At 45.0% G+C, this 25,616-nt stretch overlaps 2 protein-coding genes across 2 annotated transcripts; both read left to right on the top strand.

Moving 5' to 3' along the window:
- Nucleotides 1-1,724: 1,724 nt before the first annotated feature.
- On the top strand, nt 1,725-10,697 carry F7 (coagulation factor VII). Its single transcript, XM_009992380.1, has 8 exons — nt 1,725-1,794; nt 4,817-4,977; nt 5,537-5,561; nt 5,655-5,768; nt 6,652-6,792; nt 9,217-9,323; nt 9,838-9,958; nt 10,159-10,697. The coding sequence occupies exons 1-8, from the start codon at nt 1,725-1,727 to the stop codon at nt 10,695-10,697; spliced, it is 1,278 nt and encodes a 425-aa protein (XP_009990682.1).
- A 2,391-nt stretch (nt 10,698-13,088) lies between these two features.
- F10 (coagulation factor X) lies at nt 13,089-25,489 on the top strand. The gene is made up of 8 exons (XM_086619870.1): nt 13,089-13,164; nt 15,559-15,719; nt 17,404-17,428; nt 20,091-20,204; nt 21,135-21,275; nt 22,128-22,378; nt 23,201-23,318; nt 24,126-25,489. The coding sequence occupies exons 1-8, from the start codon at nt 13,095-13,097 to the stop codon at nt 24,671-24,673; spliced, it is 1,428 nt and encodes a 475-aa protein (XP_086475996.1). The 5' UTR covers nt 13,089-13,094; the 3' UTR covers nt 24,674-25,489.
- Nucleotides 25,490-25,616: the final 127 nt, after the last annotated feature.

Raw genomic sequence — 25,616 nt, 5'->3', positions numbered from 1 at the left:
TTCATGCTTAAGAGATGCCAACAGAGGAAGGAAGACAGAAGACTGCATCAGTCCTAAAGGATGTACAGGATCTGCACCCTACAGAGGAAGAAGATGAGCAAGTGAAGGGGTGCCGTGGTGCAGGGTTGCTGTGATGCTGCTGTGGAGTGGCAGCCACCCCACTCTCTCTGGCAGGGAGATGCCCACCCAGCCCAAGGACAGGTGGCTGGGGGGGCAATAGGTGCAGGCCCAGACCAGCCTCAAGGGCAGGATGCACAGCCTCATGCTCGGGTCTGTGTGACTCACTCAAACAGACGGGGATAGAGCTTTGCCCAAGAAGATGAGACAAAGAGAAATTTTCAAGCAGTTCCAACAAGTTTAGCTTTGGTCTCGCTAAGTGGGACATGCCCTTGCTATTTTCAACTCGCGGCCATAGGCAGCGAACAAGGAGTGAGGATCATGTTGACAGGCTGTGAGGTGTGGAGAGGCTTCCCAAAAAGCAGAGGTAGGGACAGAATGGTACTGCTGTATCTCCTTTTGTATTCTAGTAACTGACCTCCTTTCTGTGCCCCAGGACAGGTCCTGCCACCGGTCCCCGACCATCCCAGGAACTGGGCTGCTGGGAATTAGAGGCTGCGATCCAGAGAAGTGCCCCGCTGCCCCCTCTTAGGAAAGCAATTTCAAAACAGGACGTCCAGCTGTGTGCACCACCTCCAAATAACAGGAAAGCATGCAAAGAACGGCCGGGAGCCCAGCCTTCCCAAGCAATCACGACTTCTGCTGGGAGTTATGCTGAGCGTTGGCAGCAAAGTAAAAATCCAGCTGTTGCTTTTCTTTGCTGTAGTGTTCAGATGCAGAGCTGACCCTCCTTCCTTTCCACGCAGGAAGGGGAGAACGGCTTGGAAAATCCTCCATCCCTCAGGAAACGATGCTTCATTTCTCATAGGCAAACATGCTCTTTACCTCACTGCTATCTTAAGTAAATATTTCTCCAAGAATGTTGTCAGCTCTGTAGTCTGATGCCATTAATTGATTTCCATTAAAGCAGAGGACTGCTTGTGTTCCAGAGAGAACGTTGTCTGCAGATTAGTCTCTCAAACCTCTATGAAATATAACGTGGATCAGCTCAGCACCTCTTCCACCTGTGCAGGCCACATGGGTCTTGCAGTAAAGATGGAGAAAACCAGTGTAGGGTGTTTCTTGCTGGTTAATTAGTGTCTCCAAGTAAATTCAACCAGAACTGCAGAGTTTCAATTGGTGACGGAGAAATGGGAAAGGACAGATCTCGGTGGTTTGTTAGATCATAATCCAAAGCACTGAAAAGCCATATCTCGACTGCCGATTTAAGATAAATATCATATCCCTGCTCTCTGCATGTCGGGCTGTGTGGCCAAGTTAATGCCAATCATACAGATGCAGGGTCACAGCATTTACGTTTCTCAAGAAAAAGGTGTGTTAGATATAAAACTAAGGCCCAGGGTAGCAGCCTGTGTAATCAGCGTAGCCTTTGCACAGGTCAGGAGAGCGAGCTCCAAAACCACACGCTCCTGCCTGTGTGAAAAGAGCATTGCAGGATTTGCATGTGCCCTTCTGCTCAGCTTGACACACTGTCATGGATCTTTTTCTGTTTCTGTGACTCGCCAGCCCCTCCTCTGGCTCCGAGCACTTGAGGCTGAGCTCTTTGGCCAAACAGTCCTTGCTGAAATGTCAATACACTACCAGGACACTGGCTCGCAGGGTTCATCATGGTTTCCAGGCAGCGCGTGGCTTTTTTTCTCTGCTTTCCGCTACTGATTCCTCTTTCTCTGGATGCAGGTATGTCCTAGGATATGGCTGTAATTGTGTTTACTGGCAATGGACCTCTCTCCTGTTACTCAGACGTAATTCTTATTACAAGTTTTGAGCACTGTTGCATGTTTGTCCCCCCTCTGGTTGTGCCTGTGAGTTATTCTAAGGCTCTTGTTTGCTTTCACTGATGGCATCCACGAGCTTGTTTTGCCAACTAAGAAAAAGCACTTCTACGCTGCGAAGTGAATCTATTCTCTCACAGTGGGTACACCATCAGATCCCTGCCCACTGGGTAAAAACAGGGACTTGGGTTTATTTTTATTTCATATTGAACTGTGGCATTTTTCAAAGCTGAGAATCAACAGTCTGTTATTCAGCTGATGAGGAATTAAAGAGGTGAAGATCCATGCTGTTTCGGCAGCAATAGAAGGCAGTGAGGTGGTAGCTCTTCGGTAGCTCCAGTACATGTCTGAAAATCAGCTCCCAAATTAATAAAGCAGCCCCAGTCCTTTCAGATCCCCAGTTAGCCATTGACTGGGTCTCCTGCACTGCAGTGAACAAAGCTGGAAAAAATATGTAGCAAAGTCTAAAATGTTCCAATGTAAACAAGTGGAGAACACCAAAATAAAAGCTGGAGGACGTCCCCAGCTGCACGCCCAGGCACGCGTCTCTGTCGGAGTCTGTTCCTGTGCGCTGATACATGTGCCATGTATCTGCAGTGTAAGGTTAATTACAAGCCTTTAAAAACAGCCGTATTAAACACATACAGCCTGACTCAAAAACCACGGCAGAAAGACCCAGCTGACATTCTTACAATATAGAATCATAGAATCATTTAGGTTGGAAAAGACCTTTAAGATCACTGTCAGTGTTTAAGAGGCATTTGGACAAAGCCCTTAATAACATGCTTTAACTTTTAGTCAGCCCTAAATTGGTCAGGCCATTGGACTAGATGATCATTGTAGGTCTCTTCCAACTGCAATAGTCTATTCTATTCCATTCTGTTCTATTCTATTCTTTTCTGTTCTATTCTATCACCAGTCCACCTGCTAACCTAACACTGCCAAGTCCACCACTAAATCATGTCCCTAAGTGCCACATCTACACATCTTTTAAGAACCTCCAGGAATGGTGACTCCACCACTTCCACAGGGAGCCTGTTCCAATGCTTGATAACCCTTTCAGTAAAAAAATTTTTCCTAACATCCAATCTAAACCTCCCCTGGTGCAACTTGAGGCCATTTCCTCTCGTATTATCACTTGCTACTTGAGAGAAGAGACAGACACCCACCTTGCTACAACCTCCTTTCAGGTAGCTGTAGAGAGTGACAAGGTCTCCCCTCAGCCTCCTTTTCTCCAGCCTGAACAACTCCAGTTCCCTCAACCACTTTTCGTAAGACTTATGCTCCAGACCCTTCACCAGTTTTGTTTTCCTTCTTTGGACACACTCCAGCACCTCAACATCTTTCTCGTAGTGAGGGGCCCCAAATCGAACACAATATTCAAGGTGCAGCCTCACCAGGGCCAAGTACAGGGGGACAATCACTTCCCCAGTCCTGCTGGCCACACTATTTCTGATACAAGCCAGGATGCTGTTGGCCTTCTTGGCCACCTGGGCACGCTGCCGGCTCATATTCAGCAGCCTGTCAACCAACACCCCCAGGTCCTTTTCCGCTGCGCAGCATGAAGCACTCTGGAGTAAACTGAATGCATGCCACACAATGTTATATTTCTTGAAGTAACTTTGAAATATATGGAAGATTATCACTATTTTGCATGTAATTCATCAAATGTTCTGATTAGACACAAATGTTTAAAGACAACTCACCAGACTGGAATAAACTCTCTCAGGATTTATGTTTGTGTATATGAGGGTGAGGACATGCATAAGTCTTGTCCTTCAGCGACCACCTCAGGGCCCTTCCAGCAGGTAGGAGGTAACTCCTGCTCGCTCAGGGGTCATATAGCAGAGAACGTCCTCAATCCCCAAATCTACCCACAATCCTAGGTGAAAGAGTTGAAAGCGCCAAAATGTAAGTTGTTGGCATGAGCTCCAGAATCCCCTACTGGCACGGAGGAGAAAAAAATGCAAAATTAATCATTTCAAGACTTGTTCTGTGTAGTACATGGAGCAAAAGTACACCACAGCCCTGGGACCTCTTGTTCGTTATCCTGATTTACACTGAGGGCATAGCTGTGTGATGTGCTTGTATCCTGAATCTGAGGAGCAGAGCATGGTGACAATGCCATCAGCTCTTTCAGTGCACACTTCTGTCAGCTGGAAGTTGACATAGCTCTACGATGTGAGCTCTGCTCACGTCTGCTATTGAACTTGTGTACCCAAAGTCTTTCCAAAGCACGGCAGAGATGCACAGGGAGAAGATCCACGTGACTGTGGTCTGTGGTGCTGGCAGCAGCTAGGAGCCATACGCAATGCAAACAGCATTGTCCACCTTTCCTATGTACCTTAACGTAGCCTTTTTTACAGAAGAAAACTAAAGATAAATATATTAAAGCAGTGGTTCTAAAACTGAGGTCTGCCAGTGGCAGGAGAAGTCCCTTCTGTCGGGCCAAAGAGCGAAGGGGTGTGAGGTATCACCAGTGAGGAATGGAGCACTGGGGAGTTGGGGATGACTGTGGTCCACCTGTCACCAAGTGACTTACTGTAGCGAGTACAGGAAAATCGGGTGTCACCATGTACGTCAGCACTGGGTAAAGCAGTACACGCCTTTTGGCTGCTAGAATTGAAACACACTGTGCTTGGAGACCTACTGTATGATGTGTGATGGTGCCTTAGGAGTCGCTGACGTACGACACTGGTGTAAAATGCCATCTTCTCTCAAGCTCTGGGCTCTGTAATCACGTGCTGCTGCTTCACTGCGAGGCAGCCCAGAGAAAGGAGGCTCTCTTGCATTTGCCCATTTCTTTTCTAAAGCATCTCGTAAAAAGCTTGGGAAGCAGAAAAGTTTTCAGGGGAAAATCCTCTCCCCGTCCTTTCTGTCTGGAGAGCACAGCTGTACGACAAACACAACATGCCGCTGTTTTTCAGTCTTTCTAAAGCAGGAAGAGGCAAGCAGCGTTTTGCAAAGGAAAAGACGAGCCAACAGCTTCTTCGAAGAGCTAAAATTGGGGTCACTAGAGCGAGAATGCATGGAAGAAAAGTGTTCCTTTGAGGAAGCAAGAGAGATTTACCGTGATGATGAAAGGACAGTAAGTAACACGGGGCCGGGCGAGTGCTCAGTGTCAGACGGACTCCCCATACTCCAGGGTGTGTTTTGACACTTTAAACCAAGAGAGCAAAAAAGCACTTTGTGTCCTGCTGTTTGCATCTTTCCCTTATGTTTATAGGGGTACCCGCAGCAGTAGAGTGAGCGCGGGAGGGCACACTGCATGGACCATCCCAGGCAGTACCGATCTGGGGGACAGTGGGAAAGTGGATGCTCTCTAAGTCATCTCTCCGCTGCCCCCAGTTATTCCTGGCCTGACAATACCTTAAATTATTGTATTGTGCAACATCTGTTTCAGTCAATCCCACCTCAACTTTTAATGGATAACTTATTTGTGTGTGTTACACAATGCCCTTCTCTATTGGTATATGAAAATAATGTAGAAAATAACATAGAATATTTTATGGATATCAAATTTCATAAATTATAAAGGCAAAAGGGGCATCACTGTGGCTGTCTGTAAATTTTCCTGTGCTACAAGGGCTGTAGGACTTCATAGATTTAATGTTTCTTTAATTAAATCTCATATCTTTTTCTTCCAGAAAGAGTTCTGGCACATCTATTCCGGTATGATTGTTTGGGATGTTCTAGCAGCTGCAAAAACGTTCCTGCTGCTGCAGCTCTTCATGTGAGCCGGACTGACACTGAATGTTTTTACAGACCCCAACCAGTGTGACTCCAACCCCTGTCGGAACGGCGGGAGTTGTGATGACCAGTTTCAGGATTACGTTTGCCGCTGTCCCGTCGAATATGAGGGCAAAAGCTGTGAAAAAGGTCAGCTCTGGCATAGCTTAACAAAATAAAAATGTCATTATTAATTCAAATGCAAGGCATTGAGATAAACAGTAGCAATCATTATCATTCTGCACCATTCTAGCCGTGACAGCTACTGTTCACACTGCCTGTGGTGTCGCGTGATGGATCTAACCAGCTGGCAGTCAGGCACTGCAAGGCAGCAAGATAATTGTTACCCTATGATGACTTTGTAAAAAAAAATTGCCTTTTGTGCTCTGTCTGAGAGAAAAGGAGGATTTGTTTTTTTCCTACCCAAGTGCTGAAGTTACTTCGACACAGAAGCACGGTGCAGTATGTGATGGAGAACTACACTGCATATGCATCGTACAAAGCCTGAGGGGACAGGTCCAGCGGTTCATGAAGCCAATATACATCCTTCCACTGATTTTAGTGGGCACTGCATATTGACTGCTACACTTATACACTCAGAATGTGCTGAGCTCAAGCAAGGACTAGGCACTCGCCAAGTCTAACCAGGCAGTCTCAACGGTCACCTCAGAGCATCCTTCTGCCAAATGGCAAAATACAGAACAGTTACAATTTTCCAGTCACATATTACAATGGTTACCACACAATTATAACACCTCCATCCTATAGACAGCTCAGCTACTGCATAAATGCAGACTGATTTAATTTTAGGTGTATGTTTCCTAAGCAGAGCCCTTTCTTCCCCAGTCCCTGGAGATCCAGGCCTACCTAGCTTTTGCCAAATGGAAGATGCTTTCTATGCAGTCGCTGTACATAAATCACAGAAACCTGCTTTGCTGCCTTGCTTCCCTGTCAACATCCCAAGTTGCAATTGACTCATGTTAAGCGCCAAAATCCACATTTGGAAACCTAAATGCTCTTTCTCTGACTTCAGCCATGGCCGACAAACTGAAGTGCATTTACGACAACGGTGGCTGTGAACAGTACTGTACCGACGAGCAGTCTGAAAAGCGAGTGTGCTTCTGCGCAGATGATTACACTTTAGCGAGTGATGGGGTGTCCTGCATTCCCCAAGGTAAGAGACACTGCTAGCCCGATGCTAAGTCTAAGCCAGCTCTGGAAGAAAAGTTTTCAACACATACACATCAGGAGGTGCAAGGTATAACCCTTAGCCATCAGCTCCACATCTCTTCTTCAAGGGCAGAGTCCAGAGCAGTACTTTTTGGCTGCTGGTAGAAGTTAGACACCCCAGAGAAGCAGCTGGCAAAGTGTGCACATCGAGCAGGGAGCCTTTTGAACCTCTCTTTTCCTGGCCCCAGAGGTCCACTCCTCTGGGACACAGGAAATTTGAATTTGAACATCCCGCCTGCTAGGAGCGAGGAGGGAGCTGAAATCCTGTTTCCTTGTTGGGGACCACTCTCACCACTGGTCTGGTAGAGAAGAACTGAGCCGTGGAGACAAGCTCATGGCTGAGTGGTCTAGATAAAGCAGAGGAGTAGGTGGTCAGGGATTTGGGGTCAGGCTGTGGGGGTTCTGGTGAGTGGAGGGGCTCTGGGCCTCACAAGTCCTTTTTTGTTTTAGCTTACACCTATGGTGGGGAAATATTTTTGAGGCAACATTGTTTTATGGTTGCATCTACAATCTGAAATTGCGACTATGGATTTTATTACCATATTTATTTCAGCACAGGAGTCAAGAGGGGAAGAGGCTTATTAAAACCAAAGAAAAGTGTTACTTTTTTTTCCTTCTTTTTCTTTTATTTTCTTTTTTTTTTTTCTCTCCTATTTGGTATTCCTCTAGACACTACAGCTAGATATTTCTCTTACTCATCTGACAAGGTAGATTTCAACCGAGACTAGAGTAGCACAAGTTAATTATTTTTCCAATACATAAGCTGGCATGTGACTCCGTTGCAGATGCCTGCTTGAATTACTTTATTAGAGGGGAAAAAGAGATCCCTGGGGATATGAATAAAACAGAGAGAGCTGCAGGGAGCATGCGAAGTAATCCTGAGGGGTGATGCCCCCCTATACACACCTCAATGGAGCACTCATGCAGAGAACTGATAATGACAACCTAGCTCTCAACAACAGCAATTTCATTAGGAAAAAAAGTCTACTAATGTGCTTATCCCTTATTAACAGATTCTGCAATATCACGTGATGGGGAAGCTGCTTTTGTTAAAAGCTGAGAACAAAGAATTCAATATTCCCCAGAGGCTTTTCAGCCTGTCTTCCCCTGCAAGGAAGATGTTTTTGTTGCTGCTTGCTTCTTGGGGATTGAACTAGCCGTAGCACTGACCATGTGTCAAAAGGACACAAAACTGCGTGACTGCCAGTCCCCTCACTGTCCTTCTGTCACCTCTCCCAATGACCTTTTCAAACGCCCAAACTTGCGTTGCCCTGCATACAGTGTTAGAGGGTACCAGGTTGCGTTACGTCTATTCTGATCTTCCACCAGCTGCCACCAAAGAGCTGGTCCTGTTTCTCCAGACCTTGCCTGTACTTGCAAAAGCTTGCTGCTGCCTTCATATCAGCTGAAGTAATCGGCATGTTCAGGCTATTACAGATCGGTGGAGACGTCGGATTCAGCTCTGTGTAGACTACAGGCGCCCTGGCTCCCGAAGTGATAGAAAGCGAGTACTCCTCCTCACAGCATTATCGCAGAGTGGCTGCTGGGTGGAAGGGATGGTGTGTTCAGGTAGAGCACAGCCACATGGCGCACACACACACAAAAAAAATCACAACCAAAAGTAGACCACCTTCTTCTTGAAAGGACAACTCTGTTGGGTGAAGGATGTACTGAAAACACCAAGGCTTCCTCTGCACTGCAGCTCAGTCACGCAGGTTCAATTCTCAAGATTTGATTTTCTTATGGCCAATCTTCACATGCTTGCTCAGGCTAAAACCAGACCTTAGACTGAGATGTGCAGTCTGGAAGAATCAAAGCTGCTCTGGACTCAAGAAATCTAGGCACAGTCTGCCAGGAGGCATAACAGATCTCTTAGGAGATCTTTGGGTCCACCCAAACAAAAGATAGCAAGCTGCACATTCCATGCTTAAGCCTCTGTCTCACCATGCCGTGGATGCTGCGCACGTGGTACAACTGAGTTAAAGTCAGCAGTTGCTGAAAATATGTAGACTACAAAGCTTGACAGAGTCACTTCTGCCCTCCAGCCTGCAGCCTACATCATGGTGTTGACGTGTATCTTAAGCAGGTATATTGTTTGCAAAGTCCTGTGGTAGGTTAATATACATCAATGATAATGTATGAGCCTGCACTCTATTTTTAAAACCATTTCTGGCTGTCTCCAGACAAAAAGGCTACTTACTTGCAGAGCTGCTTTAAATTACTTTGAAGAACCCACGCTCCCAGACTAGAAACAGTTTTTCAGCTAACCTAATTTTGCTGAAGTCCTTACATATTTTGATGTGAATTCAGTGCAATGAAATCACAGTTTCTGCCCTTTGTTGTTTTTTGTTTTTTTCTTTTTTTTCAGTGAAATACCCATGTGGAAAAATACCAGTGCTGGCCAAAAAAAATGCAACTGCACGAGGGAGAATAGTGGGTGGTTTCATTTGTCCTCCAGGTGAATGTCCATGGCAAGTGAGTCTTCAGAAATCTTTCATTGTTTGTGGCTTTTTTTTTCCCCTTATGAAACCACTATCTTAAATTCATTGTTTTAAATCTATTATGTTAAAAATCCATAAAAAGTGCCAGGTCTGGATAACCAAATTCCCTCTTCATCCATAGCCAGCAGATCCACCTGTTTCAATCATGTATCTTAGCCTTGTTCTGGAGTGCCCACTTTCAGAGGAGTGGAGTGGTAATACAACCTCCTCTATCTCCTGACTCCTTAGTCCTTAACCTTGCTGCCAGCAAGGATTTCAGTTGTACCTTGCAGGGATAGGCTCTGGGCCATAATAGGCAGGGTGCATACTACAAGATGGAGAAAAGGTCAACAGGAAGACTCTCCCTCCTAAATTGTCCATGCAATCAGCACGATATTCTCAAACACGGCTGCGTAAAGTAACAGAAAGAAGCAATATGAAACTCGACTCTCCTGAGAGTCAGGTCAAGCACATTTGATGCAAGACATAAATTTGCTTTATGTTGGCAGGCCCTTCTAATACAGAATCAGATAGAAAAGTGTGGCGGTACCCTGCTTTCCCCAGAGTGGGTGGTCACTGCAGCTCACTGTTTGGATTATGTTCATCCTAAGCAGCTTCGGGTGAGACTGGGTATGTATCTTCCTCTCCTCATGTTATCAAGCCGTGAGTGTGGTGGCAGCTTCTCATCCTGGCAAACTAGAGTAAAGACAAAAATGTGCAGGCTTTGGCAGTATAAGGGAATTGTGTCAGACTAGAAAACCCCTGTCTCCTCAAAATTCTGAGGAATCAAGGAGCTGCCTGACATGACCTGCGATTAATGACTTTTCCAGGTGAACATGCAATAAATCATGATGAGAAAACCGAGCAAGAAAGTGGAGTTGCCAGGATAATCATTCATGAAGGATACACGATTGGGCAAGTCAATAACGATATTGCCCTCTTGAACCTCGAAACACCCGTGAATCTCACCGACTATGTGGTGCCAATATGTTTGCCTGAAAAACGATTTGCGGTGTATGAACTGTCCTCCATCAAGTTCTCCACAGTGAGCGGATGGGGACGCCTGCTAGATGGAGGCATCACCTCCTCTGTTCTGATGAGAGTTGATATACCACGTGTAAAGACACAAGAATGTGAAAGGGAGACCGATTTAAATATTACAGAGAATATGTTCTGCGCAGGAGACCTGACCGGCATTAAAGACTCCTGCAAGGGAGACAGTGGTGGACCCCATGCTACAAAGTACAAGAACACCTGGTTTCTGACTGGGATTGTCAGCTGGGGAAAGGGATGTGCTGTTAAAGGCAGCTATGGGGTTTACACAAGGGTATCCAAATACATCGACTGGTTGAAGAAGCACATGGATTAATGATGCTGAACCAGAGCATTTCCAGATGGTCTTATTGCCCCACAATTCCTCTGTGCCACTGTCCTATTGAAGCATTCCTTCATTATCTATGTGATACATGTGATATACCCACACCACTATCAATTATTTGAAATGAGCCTAATGCCTACTTGAACAGATAAAATAACTTCCCTATTGGTATTGCTTGTAAACTCGCGTGTCTTGTCAAGCGGTCACAGAGCGGCCATAACAAATCGGACTCAGAGCCCCTCTCGTTCCACATCCGTTTCTGCTAAGGGACAGAGCTAGATGCTGAGAGAAAGACTGTCAGCAACACATCAAGCATGCCATGATCCTTCCTCCAGCTACCCTCTCAACTTCTGGTAATCAGTGATGTACAGACTTCCTGAGCCAGAAGTTGCATTAGCTTGAATAGTTGTGAATGAACCTGTTGTCCACAAACGTGTGCAATCTCTTTTGAACACATTTGTGCTTCTGGCTTTCACAACTTCCTATGCTGATGGGTCTTGTAATATAATGACGCAACAGCAGAAGAAATAGAAAAAGTGTTTCTTTAAGCTTATGTTAAAGCAATTTTCTCCAACAGTTGCAGTGGCAACAGGTAGATTTGAGGAGGAGGAACAGTAGAGAGTCTCTGGGACAAGAAAGCAAGATTAGTTCCACATTTCCAGGTCTGCTACAAAAACTTGATTTTAGTCTTCTTGCACCAAGCATTATTGCAGTAAGCTTATTAAGTGTAATATTTAACCCTATACTTATGAGTAGTGAAGAATACCACTGATTTAATCTTATCTTTGCCTTTGTATTATGCTCATTGATATAGAAGAGGGGAAATGAAAAGGAATGTTTGCTTCATTTGTTGTCCAGTATAATCTAAATTGTACTCTCTGTCCTGAGATCTAAAACCAGAATAGGATAATTGTCTGACCATCTGCAAAACACTGGCCAAAGACCATTCTCTAAAGGCTTAATGCATAAATGGTAGAACCTGAAGCACTCTGAAAAACCCATCAACTATTCCATTAAAAAATGTACCTTCTCATCTAAGCATGAAAACAGTGAAAAGGTGAGGGAGATAAAACTGACCAAGAGATTGGAAGACAGTTTAAGTATCTTATGCAAAACTTACTTACACTTTGGATTCAATCAAATCATGCCGAGTATCAGCTCAATCACAAAAGCTTATCAGCAAGTAGGACACTTACAATTGACCATACTCTACTATTAGGTGAAACCATTGACCTTATATGGTACACACACGATGCAATACTGAACATCATATAACCTGCATTACTGACGTGGAAGGATGGTATACTGTTCATTTAAGTAGTGAACCAGACTGGGAAAAGCAGCAAATTCCAGATAGCCGAGAAACAAACGGTCTTACAGTATGAAAACGCACCCCAGAGGTTCTCATTACTCCTAAACGGAAAGCACATATGCCAACAGAATATATTCCCAGGGAGGAAGGAGACTAGGAGCAGGCACCAGCAAATAAAGTCTCATTTTCACTGAGACGAAGCATTCAGCATTGCAAAATCATCCCTCCAGACCCCTCAAGCTAGAAGAGTTTGGGGTTTTCCACACTCCAGAGGATGATTTCTTCTCTGTAACGTTCCAATGTAAATATTGACGTTTATGAACAAATCATCATCTTGCAGAAAGATGCTGAAAGAAAACAACCAATACTAATGGCTGCACAGAGTGACTTTTTCAAAACAAGCTGGCTTTCAGGTGTGTTTTTAATATAACGGTCTGTTTAAACAAGGCAAGATGAAGGAGACCTGCTGGGAGGCTCTGGAAGCACCGAAGATGTGGTCCGCACAGCGCACAGAGACCACACCGGGCACAACCGAGGGAAACCCCTCAAAAAAGGGGAGCTCCCGGTCGGCGCCAGGCCGAGGTCACCGGGCCCTGGTCGTCGAAAGCGCAGATCCAGCAGATTTCGGTGCTGCGACGTGGGAAAGGCGGGTGGGAGCTGGCGAAGAGGGGCGGGTGTTCGCGGCGGGGGGGAGCCCGTCTCTGCCCCTGCTCGGCCCGGCGCCCAGCCCCGCACCGCCAGCCCTTGCTTATTAAAGTGACGATTCACTTCCCCTCCCCCGCAAATAAAAGGTACAATTAAAAAAGCCGCCTTCCTTGGATGTAAAAAAAAAAAAAAAAAAAAAAAAAAAAAAGAAAGAAAAGAGCCTCATCATCAGGCCGCCCCCCCGGCTGAGAAATCCCGCGGCGGCTTTCCCCCTTCCTCGGCGCTTCCGCTATTTTTGGGCAGCGTGAAGCAACGCCGCTTCAGTCTCCCTCCGCCCGAGGGGGTGAAGGTTTCGGCTCCCGTCCCGTCCCGTCCCGTCCCGTGCCGTCCCGTCCCGCCGGGCGGCGGCAGCGCGGGGACTCCGCGCCACCATGTCCGGCCGCCCGCTGTTCCTCCTGCTCTGCGCGGCGCTGGCGGGCGAGCTCCGCGCTGAAGGAGGCGGTAAGGCGGCACCTTTTTTATTTTGGGGGGGTGGGGTGTGCGTGTCCCCGCGTCCATCTCTCACAGTCTTTCAGGGGCTGCCGGGGGATCGCCGGAGGCGGCGGCCGGTCGCCGCTGCGGGCCGGGGCTCGCACCCCGCGGTGCGTGACGGGGAGAGCGCTCCCGCCCCGCCGAGGCGGGGGGGACGGCAGCGGGAGCCCTAGGGATTGTCTGCCCCGGGGGCTCGGTTCCCACAGTGGCTCAGGGCCTGTCCGCACCTGTGCCGCCCCCAGCACCTCTCCGAAAGACGGGCGAGCTCCGCCTCGGGGGCAGGGAGCTGCCAGGGGGCACCTCGGGCTACTGGAGCGCCGGGGGTGCCGTGTACCGTTGCGTCCCCCGAGGCCTTTCCCAGGCTGCCGCGCCTTCCCGGTTCCGCCCTATAAAATGGGGTTGCCGGCCTTCCCCGCCGTTGGCAGCGGGAGGGCAGCTGCCCTGGCAGCCCGAGGTGCTCATGTCTGTGAGGGGAGGCCTGGCCGAGGCTTGGCCGGGTGCACTTGGCCGTGGAGGGGCCGGGGCATGGTGGGGAGAATGTCCCTCTGCTTGTGCTGCTGGGGCCAGCACCGAAGTCGGGAGCAGAATCAGCACGTGGCGTTTCGAAAGTCCTTAACTCTTCCTTCAGTGAGTCAGTCCGCTTAGGTTTTACAATGAGGTCTTCCACAAGTTTCTGAAACGTCCTACTTCAATTGGCCAACACCTGTTGATCCTTGACGTCTCTGAAGAAGGAAGCATGACGGAAAGCTTGGGAAAGAGAACGACCAGCCTCAGAAGACTAATGGGCTAGGTCAAGTTTACGAAAACATCCGTTTGCGTGGGTGATGCAGAGGCAAAGGAATATAGAGGCGATAACCCCACCGGCTGCGTCCTGTTGCTTTCCTGTCACTGCAGAGAGGGATTTAAGGACAAATAAGATAGTGGGTGAATGAACTAACAATTGCTGAGCTACAAGTTACAAGCACTTTCTGCAAGCCTTCCTTGTGAGGAGCCTTTTCAAGTGGGGCTTCAAATTATGCGTGGGATCCATGGGATTGCTCCAGAATTTGGCTCCTTGTGGCTAATCCGCCAATTTCAGTGAAAGCAGAGTGGTCCCCTGTGTTCACTTAGAGGACTTTAGAGTATATGATTGCTATCAGCAAGTTTGTTTATTGCTGAACTAAGCTGCACGAAGAACGCCCCAGAAGGTACGCGCAAGCTGCCCGCTGAGCATGAGCCATTGGCCTTTAAGTCCCATCTGCAGCGCTGTTTTCCACACTCCAGTCTGTGATTGGAAACTATTTTTTCTCTTTAAATTCCAGGTGCTTCGAACATTATTAAATGCCAGCTTCCAAACTCTGCAATCTTTTCTGGAATATACGTTTTTCACAGGGTAACTGGTAATTTGTTTACTCCAGTGTTGTTTCTGGTTTTCTTGTCTGGTAACGTGAGCACAAGTCCCTGAAGGGTAACACTGTTGTTCTTGCAGCCAAGTGGCTGAGCTGAGCTTAAACTGAAGAATCAGAGGCATTAAGTCAACAGCTACCTGCATCTTGAACTTGAAGGCAGCAGGTCTCATGCTTCTGAGATTTTGCATGAGGTCTCATGCATTCTATGATTCTGTGACGTCAAGCTTTTGAGAAATAGAACAAGCCAACGAACTGACCTCAGGCTGTACTTTCCTGCAAAAGCTGACGTTCGTTTGCTTCTGCTCATCATTAAATCTTAGAACGCAGCTGCCTTAGCTCTGTCTGCACACATATCAGTAAGGCAGGAATGTTTCTATAGGCAATTGGGAAGTGTTGTTAAGAGGGTAGGAAGACCCCAGGGCTGCGCAGTGGGATTTGAAGTGATGAAGGGCAGTGGAACCCATACGTGAGCTGGACTGTGAAACAGCTTTTCCCATCTGTCAGTAGATACGTTGCTACATCTTGAGTTTGTGTGGCATTTAGTTTCTGCACCACAAGCCCCTGGAACAGGTGGTGGTATTGCCTGGTTGTCAGCTTTAAAACCAAATCAGGGAATGCAGTCTCCATGGCCTTCAGGGAAAGTCATTCTGTTCAGGACTGAAGTCTTCAACAGGAGCAACAGAAACATAAGCCCTCAGGAGCAAACTGCATATTCTTATTTCGAAAACTGAAAACAGCAGGAGAGAACTTTAGGTGCCTACAGTTTGTCCTGGAGTCCCTGATTCTCAGAGAGAGGCTGCTCTGAGAGATCCTGAGATCTGTCGGTCTGTGTGAGGACCGAGCTCACAGATAATGTTGCTTACGGGTAGAGTGATGAGAGTCTGTTTTGGTTTTGCTTCCATTTCACTTCTTTCTAATGACTCTTTACCAGTACCAAATGTTACCTGACACCTGTATCATCTTCTCTACTGTCTAGTATTCATCAAGAAAGAAAATGCCAACAAGTTCTTGGAAAGAACAAAACGTGCTAACTCTTTTTTGGAGGAATTGAAGAAAGGGAATATTGAAAGAGAATGCAATGAGGAGCGCTGTTCAAAAGAAGAAGCAAGAGAAGCCTTTGAAGACCAGGAGAAAACTGTAAGAAAGAACTGATATAAAAATCGATATCTATATTTCATGTTTATAAAATAGCATTAAGGTCTTTTGAGCGGGGCGTCAAAATGTGCAAGTTGCTCTCGATCACTTAGCACAAAGCATAAATAGTGGTTTTGGCTGTGGTTGGGATTACTAAGGCATAAACATACTGTAACAGTCTTAATTTAGCTCTTGCAAAGCCAGCCCATGTTAAAGCCTCCATTCTTTTACCTGTTCTGTTTAATTGCCATTGCGAGCTATTTGACCTTTAAATTATTTGATCCTACATATGTTAGAAATGTGGTCGCTCTATCTGGGTGGCATAGCTGAGTCTCATGACTGTGTTCAAGAGTTCTTACATGGAGAGTCCATGGGCAGGTTGAGACGACAAATGCTGATGTGGAACTTCATGGGAGAATTTTGCCTAACTTATCTCAAGCAGCTTTGCGGTGCTTGTCGTTTTGTGGCTCCCTTTCCAGTGTTCGAATTGGCAGAATATGTACTGTGGACAGTTCTTGTATACCTTAATGCTAAATTACCAACACAGAATAAAGTATTTATGTGTGACTCATGTCATCCTCCCTACCCTGATGGCTGTTGAACTTTAGACAGAAATGCGATCTGCTCCCAAGCTCAAGGAAGAGTTAAAGAGATGATGCAACTGTGGGGACAGGGGTCAGTAAAAAAGGCAGTAATTGAAATCTTGAAGTGACTTGGTGGTGGAGGAGAATTGGGAACATCAGCTGAAGCTACATGGCTGTTAAGGACAGCCCTGAAACTGGAGTTAAAGGCCACATTCGTTTCACTTTAGCATTATTTGATGGCCAGAATGTTCTTGGAGCGGCCCAGGGATGACCTGGGTGGGAAATCATGTGTGCATCACCAGGGTACTTCAGATCATAAGGGTTGACTGATCTATAGGAGAACCAGCACAGCCTGTTCCGCCTCGTGACCAGGTATCACTGAAAAGGACGCTCTTGGACAGACAGCATACCTGTCCTCAGTGCAGAGGGAAAGAAGAACATGAATCAGACAAAATATTTTTAAATCTCAGGATTTCTGAGGTCCTGATTCATGGGGGTATGGAAAGGAGGAGAGAGCCTGAGAATTTGGCATTGCAGGAATATGAGTAGATTCAGTCAAAACTGATGAAAAGCTGCAAGAAATCAAGTGCCTTATGCTGAGTGAGTCACATTATGAAATCCCTAAGGAGTTTTAGATATTTCTCAAAAAATGCATGAGACTTGTTTCTGTAGAGCTGGGCACTGTAGATGGATCATATGGTTTTAATCAATTAAATGGTAATAGCAGGCTGCAAGGCACTGTATGTGCCTGTAACTTAAATATTTATTTTAACAATTGTTATAGAATCATAGAATCATAGAATGGTTAGAGTTGGAAGGAACCTCAAAGATCATCTAGTTCCAACCCCCCTGCCATGGGCAGGGAAACCCTCCACCACACCAGGTTGCCCAAAGCCTCATCCAACCTGGCCTTGAACACTTCCAGGGATGGGGCATCTACAACTTCTCTGGGCAACCTGTTCCACTGCCTCACCACCCTCTGAGTGAAAAGTATCTGCAAGTATCCTCTGTATGAAAGCTCTAGTATTTTTCTGAAGAATTCAGTAATTCTCATCTAACTCTTTCCGTCTCCTTTTATTCCCCTTTCGCACACCTACCTGTAGGAGGAATTCTGGAACGTCTATGTAGGTAAGAAACGCTCTGTGTTTGTTTATAAAATTAAACCTCCTTATTGCAAGGTTAAAAAGGATGCACCTCTTAAGTAACCACTTCCTTCTCCTGTGCTTCCTCTCTCTCTACCGTGGGACACCCTCGCTTTGTGTTTCCTCTGAAGAAGGAATCTAACTGATATACTGCCTTGCTGTTGCTTGAACCCAGTCACTTCGTTCGAAGGCAAGGTTCAGCTGCCCCCGATTCATGGGATGATCTTTGTCCTCTCAAAAAAGAATAGTGGCCCTTTGCACGCAAAGGACAGTGAGAAGAAGAAACTGGGCGTGTGACTCTGCGAGTCAGTTGTTCTCCAGAGGGGCAGCCCCGGGTGCGGGAATTCGAGATGCAAAGAGTCACAGATGAGGCTGGCGCTTAAATTCTGCAGCCAACACCATGTTACTAAACTGTATCACACAGTCACTTGCCACTTTCGTGTCACCTTCCATGCCAGAGTGTTACTGATGCCCATATTATAGAGCATTTTGTAGGATGTGTTTTCTACAGAACTGTTTCGCATTCAAGGAACACATGCCAGTAGATTAGCAGATACTACCCATCAGTCTTTTCTGTTTTTTTCTTAAAGGTCTGAGTTGTATTCATTAGGGTTCTAGTGTTTGTAATCACTATGCAGGGACAGATTTTTAATGTGTTAGTGTTTGGGAACATGTTCTCCTGAAAATATGTCCAGCTTGTGTGTTAGGAGGAGTACCTCAAAAATGTTGACCAAAACCAGCTCAGCTTTGTCTTTTGGAGCCTGTAGAAAATTGAAGACAGTTGCCACAAAGAAGATGCAGACTTTCACAATCCTCTAAGCAGGGGATGAACTCTGCAACCTACAGGCTGAAATTTCAAGCAAAAGCCTGTGTCAGTGTTGCAGTGAACAAGAATGGAAAATTTCAAACCATTTTCTCATGAGAATACAAGCAGCAGAACATCAGTGCCAGTGCTCTTAGCGGAAATGCCGGTTTCATACATTTTAAACCACAGTCCACGAATGCTTTATTGATGATTAGAAGTATTGAAAACCACAGCTACCCTCAGCCAAGTTTCTAAAACAGTCCTTTCTTGCTTCCTTTTTCAGTAGGCAATTCTGCAATGCTTTTGTGCAATATTGATATAAAACTCATTACCATGGTGGCAACTACAGTGCAGGCAAAAACTATACCAGTACGGTTTCTAACCGTGCTGCTTAGCTAAGACCACTGCAGCACGGAGTGCTCTGGCACTGCAGAGGACGCAGAAACCAGGAGCTGTGCTGCAGACCTCGAGTCTTTACCTTTCTTTTGGTAAATGATGATCTTGCTTTCCTTCTGTCGAGGATGGACATCAGTCTTCAATGCCTCTGTTGTGGACCACACAGATGTGGCATTTGGAGCACTGTGGGTTTTGGCCACATGCGGGTACAGAAGGGATGTTGAGGAGGGGGTCAGTACACAAAGCCCCACAGATGTTCCCTGTGACAGGTAAAGCCGCCATGCAGGTGGTAAGCAGGATCCTTAGGATGAGCAGCTTCTTGCATCTTGTCTCCTCAGTGGGCATTGCCGTTCTTCCAGCTGCTCCAAAGAGGGGCAGAACAGGTGGTGAAACACAGAAATTTGAAGAGCATGTTTTCTAAAGCAACACATTATTAAGCAAGTGTCACTTCTCCGGATGTCCTGCTTTTCTTATCAAACAATGCAGAAGAGCCCAACAAAGTCAAGTGATGAGGTAACGTATTTGTTACAGCACGTCACTGGATGGAAGAGACTGTGGCAGCAAGCATCAGTGCAGGAATGAGATACCATTGTGGGGATGGGAGAAGGGGCTACTACGTGGAACGTGCCTCCAAACGCAGTGCAGCCTCACTGTCCTATGTGTAACTGAGTTTGTGAGATACCTGTGACTGGCGCCCTGGAGTCAGGTCAGCCAGTTGCATCCAGGTCACAGAAAGGAAGAAAGGCTGCGCAACTAGCTTTCAAATATGAGACATCCCAGCGTAGATGTTGGAAGCATGAGATAAGAGCTAGTTCTTTGAAACTCAAGCTCATACCTCAGTGGATACAATGGGACAATTTTGGTACTGTAAGCAGCACAAAACAGGAAGTTGGCCTGCATGGATGAATTTGGCAGGGCTTTGTAAAGCATTTTTTTATCTTCTGATTAGTATGCCAGAGTCTGTTTCTTTAAATGAACAGCACTGCAAGCAAAAGACATGCACAAGGGATGAGGTGACCTTTAAAGAAATAAAAGTTCAATTGTCTTTATTATGCAGAAATTGTAGGGAAAGGCAAGAGGCCAGAAGATAATATCTTTAGACAGCAGTTGCAATGTAGAAATGTCCTGTCTGCTTTTACGGACTTCACTGTAAATGATATATACTCTGACCATGATGTATTACTTTATCTTTTTACAAAAAAAAGGCTTGTGTATGCCCTGTCATACAGTAGCCACCAAAAACAGATTGCAAAACTGAAGCTATTTATATAAATCATTGCTGGTTTGGAATGATTGCCTTTATACTCTTTGTTCTGTCTGGAATGTGGCAAGTCACAGGATATACATTTTAAAAGGAAAGATTAAACATTGCTTATTAAAACTAACACCTCTTCAGAGTTCACTGAATGCTTACACTCTTACAATAATTTGTTTGTTTGTTTTGTAGATGGGAACCAGTGCAGCTCAAATCCTTGTCACTATGGTGGACATTGTAAAGATGGAATTGGTTCCTACACTTGCTTGTGCTTGGATGGTTATCAAGGCAAGAACTGTGAATTTGGTAGGTTTCTGCTTTAGAGAACTGTGGCAGTGAATTTCCCAGGGAGCTGAAAGATACAGACATAACTTTTTCTTAATGATCATTATTTGAATCTTGGAAAAACGCACAGAGTAGGATAGCAGTCAACAATGAGTTGGAGGACAGTACAGAAACACAAAGCCCTGGTGGCTCTACACTGGGTAGTGTTAGTGAATGCTCTGAAGTTATACTTGCTCCAAAAGAAAGCCCTCTTAATTGTGATAGTGCCTCTTTACATGAGCTTGAATCCCCAAAACATGATGATTAAGCAGCATAGGATTCTTATAACTGATACCAAAGACCCTTTATTCCAAGCTCAGAAGAACAGCCTCCCTGCTTGGCTCACAGCAGTGAAGACCAAAGAAAGCAGATTTCAGTAGACAGTGCAGAGACTTTTTCAGCCTTAGAAGGAATCTTTTTTTTTGTATAAATCCTTCCTGAGTCTAACTTCTGTGGCATACAGCTGCTACCTTCACGATGTCGCTGGAGCGTGTATCAGTAGCCCAGAAGGGTGTGGAACTGAATTTCAGAGGTGGGACTGAGGGGAGTGATGAAGGGTGGAGTTTTTTAAGGCAGGAGGGAGGAATAGTGTGAGAATGTACCAGTATCTGGGTTTCTCCATTAGTGTTCTTCCACTGTCATTTTGCTTCTACTTCTTTAAGCTCACCATGACATGGCCACTGGGCCTGCTTGGACTTGGCAAGTATGTTTCATGTGGTGGATGTGACTACTTTGTAAGGCACGAGCTAATGTTAGTCACTCTGTGTCATTACTAAGATGTGCTTCAGATGTTTTACAGGTGGAGAAACAGATCCTGTTTAAAGAGTGCGGTTTAATTTGGTGAACTTGGAGATGTTCTGTGAAGTCAGTGTTTACTTACAGTTTTTCTCCAAACTTATCTCTCTTTTGTAGTCATACCAAAATACTGCAAAATAAACAACGGTGACTGTGAACAGTTCTGCAGCATCAAAAAAACCACACAGAAGGATGTTTTGTGTTCCTGTGCAACAGGGTATGTTCTAGCAGAGGATGGCAAACGCTGTGCTTCTTCAGGTATGCAGCTACGTAATAAACTCGTGGCAATGGTGGTGAGACTTGTTTCACAGTTAAAAAATGTCTTTTGAACCATCAGTATTCTACATGACATAGGTTTAACACTGAGGCCAACTGATTTGTATTTCCAAAGCCTTCCGTGTGTGAGGGACTGTGATGGACTTACTAAAATCTGTCTATCTGATTTGTAACCCTTTGCAAGATGTCTCTCACAGAATTTACCTGAGTAAACTACACTGTTGACAGAAGAACAATTGCAGTTCTCCCTCATTTACTTAAACACACTCCATATAGAACAGCAGCTCGCCAAAACTTTTCTACTTTAGATTTCAGGTAACCTAATCAAATAGTAACTGATGACATTAAGTAATTATGATTATGCTATTTACATTTGTACATTTTTGTTGTATTTCAACAACCCTGGGGGGAGGGATAAGTCAACCACGTACTCATGATGTCTGTTTTTATATCCTTTATAACTAATAATAAATTGCTGTCACGAGCCATATTATTCCTAAAATAAAACACTCCACTCAGTTTCCTAATTAAGATGATTTTAGTAAGAGCAAGTACATGAATATGGCAATGTAAACAATTGAAGATGATGTTTTAAATGCTTTGAAAACCCTGTCCAGAGACTGAACCTTTGGACAAGTTTTAGGACTACAAAATGGCTTTCATTTTTCAAACAATCTGATCTTCCTCCTTTGCTGCATCTGCCAAGGTTTTGCTAGTGTTTTGAAAACAGGACAGCTGCATTAACTGATGTGTTGTGAGAGGCTGTTGTCAAGGAGTTTCCTCTTGTGCTGGCGTTTCTATCCTTCCCTAATTTTAACATTCTTGTCTTTACAGTAAAGTATCCTTGTGGAAAAGTTTTTGTGAAGAGGAAAAAAAGGTCAGTTATTTTACCTGCTGATAATAGCAATATAACTAGTGATCAAGATGACCCTTCCACAAATGGAACAAGTTTGGAGGAGGCCATTGTTACTACCGCAGAAAGCCCAACCGCCCGTCCTGGCAATGAAACAGGCAGCAAGACTCCATATGTCGATACCAGGATAGTAGGTGGTGAGGAGTGTCTTCTTGGTGAATGTCCGTGGCAGGTAAATGTGGCATTTGTGCTCTGCATGTCCGCAGAAGGCGTTTCTGAGGGAGGGTGTGCAGTCGTTGGTTTAACCTGGTTGCCTGCTGAGTGTTACCGTGTAGTACGCCGTTGGCAGCTGGAGGCAGCTGAATGGTGTGAACCGAGGCACTTGGATGTGCTGTTCTGCAAACTGCAGCCTTACAATGTCGAAATGAGAGGCTTTGTGCAATTTTAGATGGTGCTGCTGCTTAACCTGTCACCAGAGAGGGCTTTTGGGTCATGCTGGCCTCCCGGTGTCGTTTTTGCAGGTCAGACTGCAGTTCTGCCTGATAGCAGTCTGTTTAGGTAGCGTACCTGAGAGCATGTCCAGTGAAGCACGTGTTTGCTTCACAAACGCGCTTTCATATCTAAGTTTTCCTCTTGAGTTTGGGTCAGGCAAAATGAGTTCCTGTATTTGGACACGAAGGGTAGGTCAAATGGGAACAGAACTTGGACAGGAATTCTTTGGGGTGGTATATCCAAGGGATGGGGTGATCTGGGGGCTGCGCTCTCGCTGCTCAGTCAGTGTCTTGTTTCTAGAAGACATTACTAAGCACTGTGAGCGAGGTGACACGGGAGCCAAACATCTACATCACATCAAGACAGTCGAGACTCTGCAGCAGTACGTGCCAATCTGTAGCGTGTGGATGTGTGTATGCAGTATTAGGAGAGAGCTGCAGGGTAGTACATGTTGCAGTCATAAGCATATATGTTTCATGCAGAGAAATCAATTACCTGTTAATAGGTCATTGAAGTTAAACTGCTCTTGTTAATTGTGCACTTAACTTTTTTTCGTTTGCAGGCTGTTCTGTTAAATCAGGAAGGGGAAGAGTTTTGTGGTGGAACTATTTTGAATGAGAATTTTATACTGACTGCAGCTCATTGCATGAACCAGTCTAAAGAAATCAAAATTGTTGTTGGTAAGCGGTTATTTATTTTACTCCTGTGATGTTTAAGCATGTGTTGCAAACTAATCCTCTGTGCTGTAACTCTCATGTGAGATGTACTCATATTACTTAATTTGTTACAGTTTGTTAGTTTTTTGTTGTTGTTTTGCTTTTTATAATTTCTTGTTGTTTTGAGAATCCTGCTTTGTAATAACAGGGGCAGCTGATGGGGAAGGTGGTAATAGTGCATCCCTTTCTTCTTTGCCAGCCTGTTGAAAGTGATTAAAACCAAATGTTCTAGAGGTGTTGGCTAGCATTGTGTTCATCAGAGTAGTGCTTCTTCAGAAAGCTTATCATTCCTGGCACATCTGAACCGTACAGACTTGTTTCTGCGGGAATGCTCAGGAAAGCTGTGACACATTGACTAGAGGAAGAAGAAACAAACTCAAATTATGACTGCTTCCCTTCTGAGGCATGATACTAGATCAACACAGCTTTGTATTTGCACTGGTTTAGCCTTGACGCAGACCAGTTTCTCTTCTCTGATATAAGCCAGGCTCAAGCTCCTGTAAGAGCTTCCACCCAAAGTTGCATTAGTTTAGCTGAATTGGTTTATGCCTTTATGTAAACTGGTACAAAAATCTCCATAGACAAAAGCTTGGGACTGAAACTGGTCCAGGTGCTGCTAATAAACATTGCAATACATTTTTACAGTTCACCTGTATGGTATAAAGGCTTGGGCAAAGCGTTAGGAATGGGTATACTCCTGTCCTTGTTCGTCAGGGTTGTTCTTTCTTATATTATCTCCATATTAATGACCCTTTTAATAATCTCGTACAGGTGAAGTGGACAGAGAAAAGAAAGAGCAGTCTGAAACGATGCATACTGTGGCAAAAATACTTGTTCACCCTAAATACATCGCTGAGACTTACGACAATGACATAGCCTTAATAAAGCTGAAGGAACCGATAACGTTTTCTGAGTACGTTATCGCAGCGTGCCTCCCGGAAGCAAGCTTTGCTAATGAAGTTCTGATGAACCAAAGGTCTGGGATGGTTAGTGGCTTTGGGCGTGAATTTGAAGGTGGACGACTATCCAAAAAACTAAAAGTGCTTGAAGTCCCCTATGTTGATAGGAGCACTTGTAAGCAATCCACTAACTTTGCGATAACGGAAAACATGTTCTGTGCCGGTTACGAGACAGAGCAAAAAGATGCTTGTCAAGGAGACAGTGGAGGCCCCCATGTAACCAGATATAAGGAAACTTACTTTGTTACTGGAATTGTTAGCTGGGGAGAAGGATGTGCAAAGAAAGGCAAATACGGTGTCTATACCAAACTGTCCAGGTTCTTACGCTGGGTAAGAATGGTCATGAGACAACATTCGTAGTGGTGTGGCTCTCGATCCTTCTGTTAGCTAACAAGGTGCAGTTTCTGTAATGGAAACTTTATTCTTTTTTTGGTTTTTAGCCACATCTGCTAAACTTCTTTTGAGAGCTGATTCCTTAAAGTTACGGTGCTGCTTCTTTTTGTCTTGTTCCTGGCCTTGAGCATGTATGTGTGGACTGCTGGTGGTGTTTTGAATTTGTACAATGACGGGCTTTCCCCAAACAAAATGGCTGCACAGCAGGGTCTTTTCTTTGCTTGTTTGTTTTGGTTTTTTTTTTATATTGCCATTTTGGTTCCTGTCTTTTTGTCCAAGTCTTCCACCTGAAGATATTATGAACCTCTACTAATCATGATGAGAGTGGGAAGAACAAGACTTCAATTAATCCTGATATTGCAGCCAGCTGGCTCAGTAGGAAGTTTGTAATTTCTAGAGCTGTTTAGTTTCTACCTTTGGATGTATTTAGAAGATTAAGGGAGCAGGAAAGCTTGCTTGGTGAAAGCTGAGACACAAGTAAGTATTCTGCATATGATGCTAAATAACCACATGTTCCACAAAATTGCCTGCTTAGGTCACAGCAGCTAATTAAAATGGGGGTTTGCTTCATATGGATTGTACTTCACTTTAGTTTAATTTGAATGCTTCCGTTCTGCTCATCTGAAAAAAAAAAAGTGTGTGTTCACTGTTTTCTGTATCATATTCTGGATTGTGTATGGCTGAGGATCAGAAAGCTCCTTGCATATGTACTTATTCTTGGTGTTTCTGTAAGGTGCAATATTGATGTACACCAGCATTTGAAATAAAACATTCCTACTTTTTTGTTCTTTTTTTTTATTTCCTCCAGTCAGCTTACAAATATATGAAGACAAAATCTCATTTGAGAGTGAAAAAAGAGTGAATATCCCTAAACAAATACGTGTGACACGTATCACCTGCCTTTTGTCAA

This window comes from Tauraco erythrolophus, chromosome 1 (genome assembly GCF_009769465.1).
Source record: "Tauraco erythrolophus isolate bTauEry1 chromosome 1, bTauEry1.pri, whole genome shotgun sequence".
NCBI classification, from domain to species: Eukaryota; Metazoa; Chordata; class Aves; order Musophagiformes; family Musophagidae; genus Tauraco; species Tauraco erythrolophus.
The sequence above is the reverse complement of the archived record's forward strand: the minus strand, read 5'-3'. Positions and strand labels throughout refer to the sequence as shown.